General features: G+C 49.8%; 1 protein-coding gene across 8 annotated transcripts in view; it reads left to right on the top strand.

The window, feature by feature from the left end:
* The window catches only part of Slc39a11 (solute carrier family 39 member 11), a 405,882-nt gene extending 395,346 nt beyond the window's left edge, over positions 1 to 10,536 (top strand). For 7 of the 8 annotated variants that reach the window (XM_029484199.1, XM_029484197.1, XM_029484198.1 and 4 more), the window contains 3 exons: positions 4,834 to 4,932; positions 7,454 to 7,612; positions 8,915 to 10,536. In XM_029484199.1, coding sequence (XP_029340059.1) covers positions 4,834 to 4,932; positions 7,454 to 7,612; positions 8,915 to 8,993 — 337 coding nt within the window. In that variant the 3' untranslated portion in view covers positions 8,994 to 10,536. The remainder of the gene's footprint in view (positions 1 to 4,833; positions 4,933 to 7,453; positions 7,613 to 8,914) is intronic. The other variant, XM_029484202.1, reaches the window with a different exon arrangement.
* The last annotated feature ends 2,265 nt before the right edge of the window (positions 10,537 to 12,801 follow it).

Below are 12,801 nucleotides of genomic sequence, written 5' to 3'. Positions count from 1 at the left end.
CGAGGACAGGAAAGCAGAAATTTGAACACTCAAGCCAGTGCCAACTTTGATGAGAGAGGCAGCCCCTCCACACAGACCCTTGGCTCACCTTTCCCTAGTGAGGCTTCCTCAGGGGCTGCTCCTGCCCCTGCGGTTGCAGCATGGCTCTCTGGGAGCCACTTACCAGCCCCAGCTGCCAGTGTCCCTATCCTGTAAACCCTTTGCTGGCCCTCTGGTCAGGTCTCCCCTCTCATGCCCCCCAGGAGTGCATAGCTGGTCAGAAAAGAGACACATACTACCAATGTGTCTTGGTGTTGGGGGAAACCCAGCAACAGGAAACTTGCTTGGCTCTGAAGGGTGTGGCGGTGGGGCTAGGTCTGTGTGTCATCCCATGCGGGCCCAGTGCCCTTTTGAATAAATAACGCTTAGAGCCTTGTAGCCGGTCCTGGAAAGGAAACCTTCTCATTTCAGCTCTCCCTTCCCCAAGCTGCAAGGAAGGAGGTCAGCCAGGCCTATTTGCCCAGGAATGCCTTTGTAGAGTGCTTGCTTAGGTCAGAAGTCACGGATGGCTGTACAAAAGCCTGTGGTGGGGCCTCCTCCAAGCCATCGGCTCTACATGAGGTACATTTCTCCTTCACACAGTCTGCCATCCCTGCCAGCATACTGCTCAGAGTTTGTCCTCTGAAGACCTTGATTGACAGCTGAGCCTTCCCTCCCTCCCTCCCTCCCTCTCTCTTTTCCTTCTCTCCTTCCTCTCTCCCTCCCCCTCTCCTTGATGTTCATTAGTCTCTGTGTTTCTACCAGCTCAGGAATATTCCATTACTGCTTTGCTGGTCCTGCCATTGTTCCCTGGAATCTCTTCCAGGGGCCCCCAAGTGAGATTCTACATAGAGCAGACACCCAGTCTGTAGAACCCCCACACAGTCACAGTGGCTCCTGGTGTCCATGGCTCCCAACCTGTGTTGGCGATCAAAACAGCAGAGCGTAGGCTCTCACAATGGAGATGGCCTCAGCCGCTGCCTTCATCCTTACCCTTGCTGCTGATGTTGAGCATCAGCTGTAGATCCGCAAGCAGAGCATTCCCATCAGACTTTGCAGGAACTCGTCCCATAATGCACCAGTCGGCAGAGCTGCCCCAGGCAAAGGCCTCTGGGAAAGCTCCCTGGTAACTGGAATGGAGAACTGGTTCTGAGAGCTGTGGATTCAAACTACACCTCAGAGCTGATGCTGATGAAGAAGGAGAGAGGAAGACCCCGTCCATTGGGTGCCTTCCCTGCCCATCCGGCATCTGTTGTGCTGTGGATATGGAGTGTCTCCTGAAGACTCATGCACTGAAGGCTTTGCCCCCAGCCGATCAATCCAGTCATCGAGATATGATCGAGATATGATTGCAATGGCTCTGACCCCTCTTTGTCATTACTGATGGATTCAGAATTCAGTGGCGTCTGGGCTAGCAGATACATACTCACAGGGGTGGGACCTAGTTAGAAGTAGGTCACTAGAGACATGTCCTTGGAGGGTGTCTCTTGTCCCAGGTCATTCCCCTGTGTTTCTTTGCTTCCTTTGTGTCATGTGAACAGCTTTGCTCTGCCCTGTGCTCCCTGTCATGATAATCTCTCCCTACGACCAGATACAGTGGAGCGAAGTGACCACAGACTAAATGCTTGGAAACTGTGAGCCAAAGCAAACTGATCCTCCCTCCCTCCCTCCCTCCCTCCCTCCCTCCTTCTAATGTGCTTATGTTAAGCATTTTGTGACAGCAATGAGAAACTAGCACAATGAACAGTTGGGAATGGGAACACAGCTGGCTGTGTGTGCATGTGTGTGTGTGTGTGTGTGTGTATGTCTTGTGCACACACATAAAGGAGAGCTGAATTTAAAAGGGTTGTGTAGGAGGGAGAGAAGGCAGAGGGGCTGTAGTTTCAGCCCTCACCATGTCTCTGGAGCTTAGGAATGATCGGGACAGACTTCCTGATACTACAGCAAAGCATCGCCCTGCAGAGAAAGACCTGGCGGGATCTTGGGGTGTGGCTCTAAACCTTGCGCCAGGGCTAGGGCAGGGCAGTGACAACAAGGCTTGCCAGGGGTGGAAGAATGGGGTTTCTGTACTGCTTATCAGAGCTCAGCTCCGGGGCAGGATATGGAGGAGGCTTCCCCAACCTGCCTGGTGGATGGCAGGACTTTGGACAGGAAGCATCACTTTCAACTTGACACTGGGTTGGTGGCTCCATGCACATACCTAGGATAGGTCATGTTCCTGTCCTGTGTATATGGAAGGGTGGATACTAACAGTGGACCATTAGCCAGCCACCAAGCTCTGCCTCTGCATCAAAGAAGAGACACAGGGCATAGTTTGACTCCCATTGGACTCTCTATCCGGTCAAGGAAACTGGTCTTATTTGACCACCATTTGGGAAGAGGCAAGGGATAACGCTGAATATAAACCAGGCGGCCATCAGCTATAGAGAAGACAGCAGGGGATACAGAAACACTGGAAGGAATTAATTCTCAAGATGTGTTGTTTCCACAGAAATGTATGCCTGGTGTTTCCCCCTTGTGGATTAGGAGCTCAGGGTCAGAAGCTTCCAGAACAAACTGTAGTTCTCCCTGTGGCTGATTGGAACAGAAGTATAGGGTCTTTTGTCCTAATCAGGAACCAAGAAGACTTTTGTATCAGTTTCTTCTCTGTTGCTGTAATAACCACGACCAAGGCAACTTATCAGAGAAAGCGTTTAATTGGGCTTATGGTTTCAGAGGATTAGAGTCTGTGATGGTGAGTAAAGGCATGGCCGTAAGACCAGCTTGGAGCTCAGACCTCGAACTGCAAGCAAGAGGCACAGTGCATCCTGGGAATGGCATTAGTCCTTTGAAGCCTCAAAGCCTGCCCCCAGTGACACACCTCCTCCAACAAGGTCACACCTCTTAGTCTGTCCCAGATGGTTCCACAAGCTGGGGACCAAGAATTCAAAGATATGATTGAACTAAACGAAGTGCATGCCAGCTAACTGTTTATAAGTTCAATTCTGATTGGGTCGGTCTTTGTCTAAGAGACTCCTTGAAATGGTCCCAGGGTACAGGGTCATTGAGCCCCATATGAGATACAGGTACATAGGCAGTGACAGGGAACGAAGGCAAATATGGTGTGAGATGAAGCCCTCAAACAAAGTGGAGGTTTGATATTGAATACTGAGTGTTATCTGTGGTGCTCTTTGCTGGAATCTAGTCCGGAGGGCCATGGCCAGAGCTGGCCTGATGGGCTTTCAGGGCAGCAAATTGTGTTCTTTTCCTGGGAGTCTGGGGCCAAGGATGGAGTGGCCAGTAAAGACAGGGTAGGCTCAGCTGTGGGTCTGTACCCCCTGCCCCTTATATCTCTCCAAAGCTGAGGTGCAAATTCCTACTGCGAGCAAAGTGGACAGACAGGAGTCAATTGACCAAAGAGTCAAGCATGAGGCAACTGTCTCTCTTTTCTCTCTAGTCCACCCACAACTCCTGCAAGCCCCAGGCCCAGCATTGCTAGTTAATGCCCTTGAAGCGCTGTTATCAGAAGGGCCTTCCATGGAGGGACTACCCCTAAGGACCTGCCAAACCGAGATGGAGGCAGTCTCAAATTACCATTACGTCACCCTCAGGCTGACCCTGTTCCCTCCTGTGGCATGTCTCCTTTCTTTGCAAGTTGGCATGAAGGTTCAAGTATGCACGTTATGATTTGCAGTCATGCGTGTGCCCCATCTCCCTTGGTCAGTTATGTGTTGCCTGTGTGCCTGCCTTTACCTATTCTCTTTTCATTGCGATCTAGTCTCTGGCTTCTGCACAAAGCAGTCTCTCTAAGACAGGTCCCTAGCATTGGACTCAGGTGCACAACACAAGCCCCTAGTGTCCTGCAGAGGCAGAAAGCCAGAGGCTGTCACAGGAAACACCACCCAAGGCCAGAGAAACTGCAGCAAGAGTCCATGGGAAACCTGAGCCTGGAGCCACATCGGTGTCACCTTCAGGTTCTGTGTCTTTACTTCCTTGTACCGGTTCTCATGTGGCTTCTGGGTAAAATGAGCTACGCTCATCTCTGAACTACAGGAAACAGGAACTCGAGGGCACAGAATATCTATCTCTCTGTGAACCTTTCAGGCATTGTTAGATTGTCCGTCAAGGTGGAGGCCAGCGTCTCCGTGTTGTACACAGACATGTAAAAGTTCAATGACTGACACAGACCTGCACAGTAATACAATGGCAGAACTTGCTTTATCCCAACTTGGAGCCAATGTGTTCTCTGTTGCACTATAGCATACTAAAGACAGAGTGTGGCCAGGGACTCAGGACAGGAGGGCAACGAGGAGGAAGATGGTATGCCCTCCTATGACGCTACTGCCTACCCGTGGGCCCTCTTTCTCCCTTTGTCCACCATAGAGCCATGCCTGGTTCCTTGGCACCTAAGAAGGGCTTCAGGACTTAACAGGCCCCCTCTTTTTGATGGGTACATGATTTCAGACAAGACTTTTTACATGTTATTCTAATTTTCTCTCTATTACTATGATTTTGGCCAAGAGCAACTTAGGAGAAAAAATGGCTTATTTCAGTTTATAGATTACATGCCATCTCTAAGGGAAGTACGGATAGAAAAATCAGTCAGGAACCTGAAGCAGAGACAGTGGAGGAGCTCTGCTTGCTGGCTTGCTCACAGGCTCATCCTTAGCTAGCTTTCTTATGTAGCTCAGGACCGTCTTCCCAGGGAATGGTGCTGCCCACAGTGGGCAGGAACCTCCTAATCAATTGCCTACAGGCTAGTCTGACCAAAGCAATTCCTCTCGACGATGACTCTAAGCTGTGCTAACTAGGTCTTGTACCTTCTTGTTTTTTCAGGAATCTGGCCATTGGAATTGGGATCCAGAATTTCCCAGAGGGCCTGGCTGTCAGCCTTCCTCTGCGTGGAGCAGGCTTCTCTACCTGGAAAGCTTTCTGGTGAGTGTACCAGCCCATTGGGTCAGAAGAGAGTCACATGGGCTGTAAACCGCTCCCTTTCACAGGGTCAGGCTCATGTGATGCTCTGGAAATACACCACAAATGTGGGTAAATGTACCCACCGTGGAGACCCCAAGAAACAAGATAATCTCTTGACCTTTGACTTTTACAAGACTACCTTGAATGGCTATTCCCGTTTTCAAAGACCCCTGTGGATAGCAACCCATAGCTATCAGCACTGGGCACTTCCCCCCTAATATGTACCCTGCAAATGTCACAGTGTCCTCAGCTGAGGACCATCTTGCCTCCACGTGACCCAGGGAATCATTACATGAGCTGCTGTCATATGTCCCCACTTGGGACATAGGCCTCACACATTACTTTACTAAAACAATGGCTGGCCTACAATGTAAGGTCACAGTGCTCACACAGACAGCTAATGGGGACAATTCAAAAATGCCTTCTATTGTACAAGGCCCCATGGCTTGCAAGTTCGTACGTGTACTTGGATGCTCATGTTTCCACTCTGAACAGGTCCCTTTCTCCATTGTTAGAGTCCCGCAAATAGAGGCTTTGGGAAAGATGGGAGGAAGGTGGGTGGCCTTTGAGATTTTCCTAATCTGCCAAAGCCACGCCTGTCCTTTCAGATAGTTGAGGCACCAGGAAGAAAGGATGGGGAGATACAGAGATTTGTGGTCGGCACCAAGATCCCAAAGTGAAGCTTTTTTTTTCTCCCTATCAAACTCCGGTCTGGGCTTGATGTGAAAGCTACATTTTCCAGAGACAGCAAGACCACAGGCAGAGGTCTAATACACCAGGGGGCTGTCTGTCCTGCTGGTCTGTTCATGAAAACACAAGGATACAGGGTGCAGTATCTATTTTAAAAGGTTCCACAGCAAAAGCAGGGTCTCTCCCCCTTGCCCACTTTTGCTTCTTGACAGAGAGGGACTGGGACCTCATAGTTCGTACAACTTGCCCTCCTTTCTGGGGAGGCTAGCTGTGGGAGATGTCCCTCATTTCCAGGATACAGATGGAAAGACTGGAACTCAGAGGCTGTGCACCTTACCGAGCGCCCACTTCAAGAAGGGGGCCCAAATTCTCTGCCTATTGGTATTGTACCTGTAGCAGGTGGCTCCTGCCTATGGGGTCCCGGCTTATCTCTTGCCCTTGCTGTTCTCAGTGCTCATTCTTCTGTGTGGCTGCTTTGATCAGAGCTCATTTGGTCTGAAGCAGTGCATACCTCCTCTTGCTAACTCAAATAAAGTGATTCCTCCTTAAAGTGAGGAATCTCATCTGAAGCCAAGATGGCGGTTCTGGGGGTGGAGAGGAGAGAACATACTGTCAATGCAGAAATGGCCAGGTAGGTCTGCCTCTGCCACAGAAGAGGACAGTTACAGACTAAATCCCCAAACATGCCTACCACAACTGGACACACCAAGACCATTCCTAATCAGGGTCCTGTCAATCAGCATAAGCATCAAAGATGAGCAGCCTAAGTAGGAGAATGTCCTACAGCTATACAACGACTGGTTCTCATCCTTAGAAAGATGCATTCTGCTACACAGGCTAGGATGATAACTCAGTGTGGAGGGGGCTTGCCACACAAGCACTCGTGTAAAAAGCCAGATGTGACCACGTGCACCTGTAACCCCAGTATTGCTCAGGAATAAGAGGTTTGCTGGGGATTGTTGGCTCCCTGCCTAGCTTCAGTGAGGAAGCATGTCTCAAGGGAATAAAACAGTAACAGAGCAGGCATCCACATCCTCTCTGGCCTACACACACGCACACACACACACACACACACACACACCCCACATCCTCTCTGGCCTATACACACACACATAACCCCCCCACACACACACACATATAACACACACATGCACACATATCACACACACATCCACACATACAACACATGCGCACACACACATTCTAACCTTTTTTTAAGAGAAAGATACATGCTATAGCAAGATACACCTTGAAAACATGCTAGTGTTGAAATAAGCCTCCCTTCCCCCCCCCCATTTTAAAAAAACCATATACGATTCTGTGTATAGGAAATATCTAAAGGCAACAAACATATGGAGAGAAAAAGATGGAGAGATGCATGGCGACAGGGGCTGGGAGGAGGAAGGAATGGGGCTTGGCTGCTAATGGCCATGGGCGTCTTTCTAGGATAAAGATGTTGGAACTGATGGTGATGTCTGCTTAACCTTGTAAACACACACACACACACCAAAAAACAAAAAACAACCAATGGCTACACAGTGAATGTTACACGGGATACAAGTTATGTCCCAACCAGATTGTCATTGTCAAAGACAATGTAAGCAACTTAAAGTTCCAAAGGAGATAAGGGTACAGAGCTACGGTAACCACTTCATGGAAAGCCGGGTAAGGAGCTGCTTCTTAGAACGTGGCCAGACGAGACGCCCACCATGCACGTCTGGGCAAGCAGCATGCCTGCGTTGGTCAATGTCTCCATTCCTTTCATCAGTCCATGTCTCTGTGCCCTCTTCAGGTATGGACAGCTGAGCGGCATGGTGGAGCCCTTGGCTGGGGTCTTTGGAGCATTTGCGGTGGTACTGGCTGAGCCCATCCTGCCCTATGCACTGGCCTTTGCTGCTGGTGCCATGGTCTACGTGGTTATGGATGACATCATCCCCGAGGCCCAGATCAGGTGGAGAGCTAGTTGCTACTGTTCAGCCCTGTCCCAAGCCTAATCTGAGACTACCCTGCCTCCACTGGCCCTCGCTTCCTTTCTCTTCCCTTTGCTTCCTCCCAAGATCCCTCTGCCCCTGGCCACCATTGTCCCTGTCCCTCCTCTGCTTGCTAACACTGAAATAAAGAGGAGGCATGTGACATCACACAGTGGCATAAGGCAGGAACTTACGAAATAGCCACCTTTAATCAATCTTCCTCTTCCTCTCCCCCTCCCCCTCTTTCCTTCCCCTCCCCCTCCCTCCTCTTCCCCTCCCCTCCCCCTCTTTCCTTTCCCTCCCCCTCCCTCCTCTTCCCCTCCCCCTCCCCCTCCCTCCTCGCTCCTTCCCCCCCCCTCTACTCGAGTGAGGAAAGTGGTGGGATCAAAGATGCCAGCGGTAGCCATAAATGCGTGTTTCAATATCTTGCCACGGGCCAGGTGTCAAGAGGGATGGTGGGCAGTGGAGGGCCTTACACAGTTTTCTTTAGGTTTGTATAACAGAATAATTGTGAAGCTCATTTATCACGACAGATCAGTGCCTTTAAGGGATAATAACAAGGGCTGGAGAGATGGCTCCGTCAGCATTGTGTGCTTGCCACACCAGAACCCACAGAAAAAGCCAGACATGGTGGCATGTGGTTGTAATCCCGGCACTGGGGAGGGAGAGACAGGTGGATTCCTGGTGCCCCATGGCTAGCCAGATTAGCTTAATCCGAGAGTCCCAGGCCAGCAAGAGATCCTGTCACAAAGAAGTAGATAATGCTGGAGGAGAAACGGCTCCTATAACCTCCCCACACACATGAAGAAAACATAAGAAAGAGCCACTACTTTTTAAAGTGTGTGTGTGTGTGTGTCTGTTCCTGGAGGTTAGAAGTCAAATCCCTGGCACTGTAATCATAGGCTGTTGTGAGCCTACTGATGGGGGTGATAGGAACCGAATTCTGGTCCTCCACAGAGCAGCAAGGGCTCCTAGCTGCTGAGCCATCTCCCAGTCCTCCTACCCTCTCCTTTCGGTCTGTTCAAGCCTGGGACTGGAGAGCTCTGGTCAAATGATTTCCCTGTGCTGCAGCCCCGACCAGGAACCACAGAAGACCGTGAGAGCAGGCTAAGGAGGGAGGGCATGGCTTGGGGTCAGGAGGGAGCGTTCGCTTGGTGTACGGTCCCCAGCCATCAGTGCTGCCACTGTTGGTAGAATGCTCTCCGTTGTGGTTGGGGGTCACCAGCCTAAGGTCACAGGAAGCATCAGCTAAGTCTCACCATCTTCCTCTCCTTCCTTCCTAGTGGCAACGGGAAGCTGGCATCCTGGGCCTCCATCCTGGGATTTGTGGTGATGATGTCCCTTGATGTGGGCCTCGGCTAGCTCTGACACACCGCGGGACTCCGTGAAGGAAAGCACCAGGTTTCTGTAGGACCACGAGCCCCTCCTCACATTACAACCCGGTTCCTTTCTCCCCTCCGTCTCCTTACCCCAAATCAGCTCTGATTACATTTTGACTCTTCGTCTTGCTTTGGAGGGAGACGCTGGTTTTCTTTGTAATCTCAAGGTGTCATAGAAACTGTAGATTTGTGTGTGGACCACTGAGTGGAAGGCATCTTTCTTCAGTGGGATTGTCGAGGCTAACCCCTACTTGTCCCACCTCCAGTCTCCCTCACTAGACTCAACTTCAACACCTCAGGGTCACCTCCAGAAGTCAGCTCCTGGACTAGAAGTCCTGAGCATGTTGGCCTGAGGTTTTGGAGCAGGCTGCCAGGGCCCCTTGTGCTCCTTCTCCATAGACCCTCGGTCCACCTAGAATGCTGGGACAGAAGCCACATGAACCCACAAGCCTGCTTTCTGAGGCTGAGCCAGCTCAAACAGGGTCTGCTTCCTCTAGGGAGGCATGCGCGGGAGGGCCCACACACCAAGGGAAGGAAGGCAGCTTGTCTCTCTCCTTTGTCCTAAGACAAGGATTGGCATTGCTGATGTTAGAGCAATATGGAAATGAGGGTGACCGTGAACAGGCAGCGCTCTATGAAGAGCACTGTAAGCAGGTTTTAAGCCGAGCTTCCCTCTGTCCCCCGGGCTCTTTGTAGATGACAAGAGCAGGCACTTGGTAGTGGCTCCCAGATCTCCTAGCTATTAATCTTGATGTGTTTACAGCCTTTGTTTTTCTGAGAGACTTGTGGATACCAGCAAATGGCAAATACTCAACCCCCTCATTGACTAACAGGGTTACTTCAGTCAACTCTAGGGAATGACATTCAGGGCCTGACAAGGCTCCTTCTCTGCTGGCCACTTGGAAACTTACTACCCAGAGTCCCTCAGCTTCAGCGGGCTTTGTGGGAATCTGGCCAGCGGGCTTCTAATGGGAAAGGAGGGAGGCTAGGGTAAGAAGAGGTATTTTTACATTCCCTTTCTTAAAAAAACTTAAAATTCTGAGATGACTGGACCTAGACTACATGCTAACCTACCCCATCATACATGTAGCTCCGCCATCCGCTCTCCCAACGCATCTGAGCCCTCTGTGGCCCAGAAGCATGTGGGACTCAGAGAACAGGCTCTACCCCAGAGCCTGGCATTTGGGTACTGACTGGGCTATCAGTATCTTGCCTCTGTGTTTACATGTCCCTTTTCTCCAAGGATGGATATTGTAGTCTGTGAATGCTCAAGACCCCAGAGGCCAACCTTGGCGGGGTGTGTCCATTCTTCTGACGCACTGGTGATCAAAGGCTTCAATCACACATTGAAGCCATATTCAGAGATTTGATTGGTTGAGGTTAGCTGGTGCGGTGATTGTCACGTGTGTACATATTTTTATTCTTAGGTCTCCATGTGTAGTTCTGTTGCTGCAAATCATGCTTTCTGCCGGATAAGACCTCGTGACTGTGATTAATGTCAATAAAGGGAATTTTGTTGTGCATGAGCTGTGTTCCGTTCGATCTTCAACACCAACGCTTTCTAGAGCTGCTGAGGCCTGTCTCCCACACAACGCCAGCAGGAGCGAAAGAGGTGCTCACAGCAGGATGAGTGGTCAGCTTCCAGCCTGCAAAAAGCCACATCCAACTCCAGCATAGTTAAACAAAGGTGACTGATGGGTAGATGTTAAGAAACGTGGAGGATCTAGTGGAGAGTCAGGCTTGAAAATGAGGTGAATCTAAGATAGAGATCCAGGCTGTAGCCCAGTGGTATTTGGAAAGCAGCTAGCTCCATTAGATGCCATGGCCTCTGGTGATGGTGACTAAATATTGGGCAGCTCTTGAACTCTCTCCCTTATCCCTCCCAACAGCATCAGGAGAATTAGGTATTGCCCCCATCCTTCCGGTTCTGATTCCTTCTTCAAGGTTAGGGTTAGGAGAGATAGTTACCCAACAGAGGTTTGCATATACATACAGATCCACTGTACCATTCAGAGCTGTACTTACACCCAAACTTGCACACACACACACACACACACACACACACAATGGGTTGTGCTAGACAAACATCCCTCTGGAACTTGAATCCTGTACCCATGAACTGGCTGAACTTAGCCCTGACCAGGAATCCCATTACGGTAGGTTTTCTAGATTTGGGGATGGGTTCAGATGTTAGAGAGCCACCAGAAGAGAGAAGGTTGACTCAGGGTATTACCATTTTATTGTAACTCTCTTTTCTCATTTTTGCAAAGGCCATTGGCCCAGAAGTTGTTGCCATTCCTCATACAATCAAACGTCAATCACAAAAGGAACTAGCCCCCATTCTGTGTTGTGTCAGCCCCCCATTCTAAAAGCATCTATGTTAGAATCCATTTTGATATATACACTTTCTCCCTAACTATATAAATAAGAAAAATTTAATCCTAAAATCATCTTGGTTCATAATTCTCATGCTTATTGTTTTATGTTTGCCACAATCTGTTGCTCTTATTTGAGGGTGTGCCCAGGGCATCCTTGAAGTCTTGATCCCCAATGTAGCAATGTCTCAAAGTTGAGAGATGTTGCTGTTTAATTTGAGGTCAGAGGTCAGAGGGAACTGTTCTACAATCTGGGTTAATTCTGGAGTATGGCCCTTCCTATCCTACGATGTGATCTCTCTCCTTCCCACATGGTATCATTGGCCTTTAAAACTTGTGCCATAGTTTCTGTCAACTTGACCCAAAAAGACATATTTGAGAAAAGGAAATCTCATTTGACTGGTGGACGTGTCTGGGGTGGGGACAATTTCTTGATTAATAGTTGATATGGAAGGACTTGGCCCACTGTGTGCTGTGTCACCAGGTGGTTCTGGGTTGTAAAAGAAAGCAAGTTGAACAAGCTATGAAGAACAAGCCAGCAAGCAGCACCCTTCCATGGCCTCTGCTTCAGTTCCTGCCTCCAGGTCCCTACTTGAGTCTTTGCCTTGACTTCCTGCAATGATGGAAGGGTAAGCCCAATAAACCCCTTCCCCCATCAAGTTGCTTTTGGCTGTGGTATTTATCAAAGCAGCAGAGAAGCAAACTTAATCTAGACTGTCACCAGAGTATGATTGACTGGAACTGCCCAGTTGTGGACTTCCAGCCTCCAAAATTCTAGGCTGAGTAAATTCTTCTCTTTATATAGTCCTTAGCCTCCAGTACTTTGTTATAGCAATAGTAAACCAACTAAAACGCCCTCTTCTGAAGCAAACCAGGCTTGCAGATTACTGCACAGAGAGAACTTCTATTTTCTGGTTAGATACTGTCAGTAAAGGAGGCAAGGGAATGCCGGTGTCCTCCCCCTGCCCCTTAGTTATTTTACTTATTCACTTTACATCCTGATCAGAGCTCTCCTCCCTCCACCCCTCCCAGTCCCACCCTTACAAACCCCTCTCCCCAGACCTCCTTGGGTACCACCTCGCCCTGGGACATCCAGTCGCAGCAGGACTAAGCACATTCTTTCCTACTGAGAGCCAACCAGGCAGTCCAGTTAGGGGAAGGGGATCTGGACTGGCCGGTTTTGTGTCAACTTGGCCCAGCTGGAGTTACCACAGAGAAAGGAACTTCAAGTGAGGAAATGCCTCCATGAGATCCAGCTGTAAGGCATTTTCTCAATTGGTGATCAAGGGGAAAGGTCCATTATGGGTGGTGCCATCCCTGGGCTGGTAGTCTTGGTTCTATAAGAGAGCAAGCTGAGCAAGCCAGGGGAAGCAAGCCAGTAAGTACCATTCCTCCATGGCCTCTGCATCAGCTCCT

The sequence above is a fragment of the Mus caroli genome, chromosome 11, assembly GCF_900094665.2.
Source record: "Mus caroli chromosome 11, CAROLI_EIJ_v1.1, whole genome shotgun sequence".
Lineage (NCBI taxonomy): Eukaryota > Metazoa > Chordata > Mammalia > Rodentia > Muridae > Mus > Mus caroli.
The sequence above is the reverse complement of the archived record's forward strand: the minus strand, read 5'-3'. Positions and strand labels throughout refer to the sequence as shown.